At 33.1% G+C, this 5,190-nt stretch overlaps 1 protein-coding gene across 1 annotated transcript; it reads left to right on the plus strand.

Annotated features, from left to right (window-relative positions):
• The first annotated feature begins 2,202 nt into the window (after positions 1-2,202).
• On the plus strand, positions 2,203-4,723 carry LOC125828041 (uncharacterized). Its single transcript, XM_049507344.1, has 2 exons — positions 2,203-2,262; positions 3,701-4,723. The coding sequence occupies exons 1-2, from the start codon at positions 2,203-2,205 to the stop codon at positions 4,721-4,723; spliced, it is 1,083 nt and encodes a 360-aa protein (XP_049363301.1).
• Positions 4,724-5,190: the final 467 nt, after the last annotated feature.

A 5,190-nucleotide genomic window follows, 5' to 3' on the forward strand; every position in this document is an offset into this window, starting at 1 on the left:
GAGAAATCATCAACAATAACAAAGGCGTATTTTTCACCTCCGATGCTAGCAGTTCGAGTAGGACCAAAAAGATCCATGTGTAGAAGTTGAAGAGGTTTAGAAGTACTTACAACGTCTTTACCTTTGAAAGATGAGCGATTTTGCTTACCTAGTTGACTGACATCACAAATGTGGTCCTTCTCAAAATTTATTTTTGGTAAATTAATGACTAGATCAAGTCTAGATAGTTTCTCAAGAGCGTGCATGCGTGCGTGCCCCAACTTTCAGTGCCATAGCCAAGAATCACTAGAAACTGCAGTAAGACATGTTAGTGTTGGTAGATCAACATCATTTAAAACATATATATTATCAATTTAGTCTCCAATAATAGTAGTGTTCCTCTCTGGATGTCTGATTGTGCAACTTCTTGTATTGAATGAGACTTGAAATCCGGCATCATATAATTGGCTTATACTGAGCAAGTTATGTTTGAGTCCATCAACTAGATATATTTCTACTAGGTCACATGATGAGCTGAGAGTAATAGTTCCAATCCAAATCTTACGAATCCTCCATTTTTGATAGTTTTGAAATTTTCTCTCTTTCCACAAATGTGTCTAGAGCATCTGTTTTCACGAAAAAGAAAGAAATAAAAGACTGATTTTTATGACAAATCGATTTAACTTAGTTTGTAAAGAAAAACCAATTTTATATAAGAGAGTCACCACTTACATTTTTAAAGAAAAATCAAGAAAAACTTATAATTTTCAAAATACTTTAAAACAGAGAAAAATTATTTGAAAATATCAAAGGGGGTTTGGGGTTCCATTTACACTTCAAGAAGGTGTTAAGCACTTTAAGTGTCCGCTAACGTGCGGTTGACCTACGACTTGAGTAAAAACTTGACCAACTTTGAAAATGCTAATTAAGTAAAGAAAACTCATTTTTTTTTTTGAAAGAAAATAAACTAAAAGAGATTTTTACGGAAAATAACTCCTATATTGACAAATAACTAATAAATAAAAATAAGTAACATAAAATATTTCAATTTAAACATAAAAGAAGAAACAACTATCTTTTGAAAATTTAATTAAATTAAACCAAATCAAATAAAAGGTTAGAGTTAGACAAACAAATAACAATAAAATAGAATAGTAAGGAGAAAAAATAAACTTGGACTCTTGTCCAAATTTCAAACTGTTGGGCTAGCAGTCCCAAATTTTCTCCTCCTGTGCTAACTCTAAGCCATTCAAATTGTTGGGCTGACAGGCCCAATCTTGTTCTCCCTGTTCTAATTCTAGGCAGTTCAAAAACTTACCCGCTGCACTTTGTTTTGGGCTTGACCCATTCTTCCACCTGTCCTAAATACTGAAATAAAAGGCTGCACCATTTGGGCCCTTTTTCAGCCCATTTTCGTTTCTGCTTCATCAATATACACTCAGTGTATACTGGTGCATATCTGCTGCTTCTAAGTGTATACAAAAATTGTATATCAGCTCGATTTCTTGTATACTTGCTTTCGAAACTTGATTTCGATATCAACGAAGCTGACTCGGAAAGAAACTGACTCAAAGGAATGCAAGGATTGAGTCCAAAGTGGACTCGAATTGATATCACATGCAAGGAAAATAAGTAATAAGGATTAGAAGAGAATATGTAACAACACATCATTAGCAAATAAAAATAAAACATTGAATCTGGGCGCAAAGCACAAATATCACGAATTGTCACTTTAAGCAAAACAAAACAGGAAAAGCATCCCAACCTAGTCTAACCTTAAGAGTCTTAAAACAAAATAGTTGTAGAGAAACTAAAAGATTAAATGAACATGAATTATACACTAATGGAAATAACTCACTTAAGAGACAAAATTGAAATCAAAATATGCTATTAAGATCATTTAATGCCATACTTTAATACTTATTGAACACATTCAGAGATAAGCATGAAGGGTAAGTTTACGGGATATTTTCGCAAACCAGATACACAAGCAAGGAAAGCTTCTTATTTATTATGAGAGTAAGAACAACACGATGGAATTCATGACAAAACAAGAACCATAAAGAAGCCATATTCTCGGAGCAGCGAACCATAAGGAAATACTCGGTAGAGCGAGTCAAGCCAAAATTCAACCCATGAGCAACATAAACAAGCTAACAAAGACAAGAAAGAAGTTCTATTTTTCTCGGAGCAGCGAACTAGGACGAGGACGAGCCAACAACAATGAAGCTTCCACCACCAAGCCCGGGAAGAGCTCTTGAATTTGGTTCCGGAAGTTTCAAGGTCCAAAAGCTTTTGAAATATTCCTTCCTTTTTCTATTTTAGATGATGAAACTTCATGGTTTTCCAAGTAAGAAAATCATCCTTTTGAATAGGAATTTTGTGTCTTTTTTTCCAGCCCTTTCAAACAGTGAAAGAAGAGGAATATATAGGAGAGAATGGATGGTTGGGTAGTTTATGCAAGAGAAAAAATAGGAGGGTTGAATAGGGTCAAGAATGTGGTTAGATATATAATAAGGAGATAGCCACATGAATAGCAATTATAGCCATATAAAGTTAAGAAGTTAACCAAATTGAGTTAATTAGCAAATTTGGTTAAAATCCAAATAAGATGAATTAATATTAATTAATTAACAAGCTTCTTAATCTTAACAAAATAAAATAATTAGGTTAATTATAAACTAATGATTCAAAATTATAACCATAATTTAAACTAAATTAATTTAATAAAATATTTAACTTAAATGAAATCTTTTTGAGATGATTTTTGAATATTAATAAAAATATACTAATTATATACATAATTATATAAAACATATTTATTATTTAAAATACTATAAAAAGGTTAAAACCACTTTAAAAACTTGAAATTATTCCAAATGATTTGAAATTGAAGAAGCTTGATGATTAATCTATATTGTGGAGGTCCAAAATTGGGTGTCAACAACATCCACTATCAAGTACCCACATTCCTTTCTTGTAGGTTTTCTTGGACTGCTCTTGCAAAACAAAAAGATTAGCTTTTTTAGGTACCCAAGTATTTTTGGGTCCTTGATGGTTAGGATTAGCAACTTTTGGTCTCCAAATCCACTTTCCAAAAGAATGTTTCCCGTTGTTAAAAGATTTGTGACCAAGATCACCACAAGTATAACATGTAATTTTAACAGAGGTTTCAGTGGAATGAAATGAGTTATTATGAAGAGTGTTAGGTAGAAATGTGTTGGATCTACTGGAGCTATGATTTGGAGATTTTCTGAAAGTAAATCTATTAGATCTAATAGAGCTATGACTGGGAGATTTTCAGATGTTATTCAACTGCATCTTTACTTTCTCTAATTACTCTTTTAGTAAGTCGACTTCAATCTAACTTGCTTCTAGAAGAATCTGTCGATCTATCTTTTCTTGAGCAATTTTATTGTATTCATCAATAACTTTCTGCAATTCATCAGTGACCATATCTAAAGAGTTTTGTAAGTCATTACAATTTGAACAATTGAAAGGTCTTACCCCACTTGATTTGCCTAGTGCCATGAAGCATATGTTGGCTGTTTTATCAAGATCATCTTCAGATGTTTCTACTTGACTCTAGGATCCTATAATTTTTGGATCTTCATTTCTTCGGTTATTTCTTCTTTTTACATTCTGGAAAGTTCTGTTTGATGTGTCATAGTAGCACCGATCATCATTCCTTTGATATTCGTTGTTTTAAAATCTTGTTGAGGCCTCTTGGCAATTCTTCTTTGAGAAATTGAAGGAGATTGTAGTCGATGAACCAAATTTGTGCTGTATCTCCGATAGACACAAGAGTATCGCCAACGGTATTGTGAACGTTTACAATCATGCTCACCACGGATATTGTATGAGGTACTTCGGTGAAAATCTCCGCATAAATCAACATTGTGGAGATTACCTTTATCTTTACTACAATGTGGCAAAGGCTTATTCTTTGGAGGAGTTTGACAATCATTTTGTAGAATTCAAGAACAAATGCCCCGCGGCAGCCATCGCCTTTGAGCATGATATTGGTTTTGAGAAGTGGAGTAGGACACATTTTCCTAGCAATAGATATGATGTGATGACCACAAATATCGCCAAGTCACTCAATGCTATGTTGATAGACGAAAGAGAGTATCTTGTGGCATCTATATTTAATTCAATTGCTAAGAGGTTTGGAGAATTTTTTAGGGAGAGGCATGCATATATCCGCAAATCAATGGGTAATCAAATGGTGTCGGCTGCGGAAAAAATCGCAAGAAAAAAAATGATCGAGGGCGACTCCTTATATGTGGAGAATGCTACCGGGGACGACAATCAATTTACCATGTTTGGTGTGGGTGTTACTACCTATGTGGACCTACTGGAAAAGTCATGTTCATGTAGGGAATATGACTTGATCAAGATACCTTGTGATCACGCGATGGCCGCTTTGCGATCGAAGCATGGCAATGAGTATGGTATGAGCATCTATGAGTACTCTTCGCCTTTGTATAAAGTTGAAGCGTACCTTCTTGCATACATGGATTCTATTAATGTTGTCCCTCTGGAGTCGGAATGGTGTGTTCCAGAAGAATTGCTTAATGTGAAGATTCTTCCACCTCTTGTTGATACCAAGCTTGGAAGAAAAAGAAGAAAACGTGTCAAAGGCATCGGTGAGAATTTTCAGAGTAAGAGAAGGAACATGTGTTCAATTTGTAAGAGAACCGGACACAAGAGAACTACATGTGTGAACAACAACAAATCTTAAACAAGCTTGATTGAATTTGTTTTTGTAATGAAGCTATTGTTTATTTTTTGCTACTGTAATCACGCTTCTGTTTGTTTTTGCTACTGTAATCAAGCAACTGCCATCATTTTTGTCAATTTATTGTCATTTATTATCGTAATTACTCATGATCTAATATAGATCAATCAAAATATGACATATATTTTGTACACTGTCTATTAATCTGTGTATTATTAATATATGAAAATTATTAATATATGAAAAATTATTAATAGAATATGATTCTAATGAATGAATTAGAATATGATTAAGAATTAGAATTAGAATGATATTTGTGACTATTTTTAATGCACCATATCAAACAATGCTTAAGAAATAATCTAAGTTTAACTAATTCAACTATAACTAATACAAGCATTATTTGCATATACACTCTACCAAATGAATCCTTAATGAATTGTCAAAAATATAGATGTTACCGTTAAAAA

The sequence above is a fragment of the Solanum verrucosum genome, unplaced genomic scaffold, assembly GCF_900185275.1.
Source record: "Solanum verrucosum unplaced genomic scaffold, falcon-dt-bn FXZP01000055.1, whole genome shotgun sequence".
Classification (NCBI taxonomy): Eukaryota; Viridiplantae; Streptophyta; class Magnoliopsida; order Solanales; family Solanaceae; genus Solanum; species Solanum verrucosum.

What these genes read in the sequence shown, in the direction of transcription:
- LOC125828041 (XM_049507344.1), top strand. Translation starts at nt 2,203, where the DNA reads ATGAAGCTTCCACCACCAAGCCCGGGAAGAGCTCTTGAATTTGGTTCC. An exon ending in TTGGTTCCGGAAGTTTCAAG is followed by an intron (nt 2,263 to 3,700) that starts GTCCAAAAGCTT and finishes AATCTTGTTGAG; the next exon opens with GCCTCTTGGCAATTCTTCTT.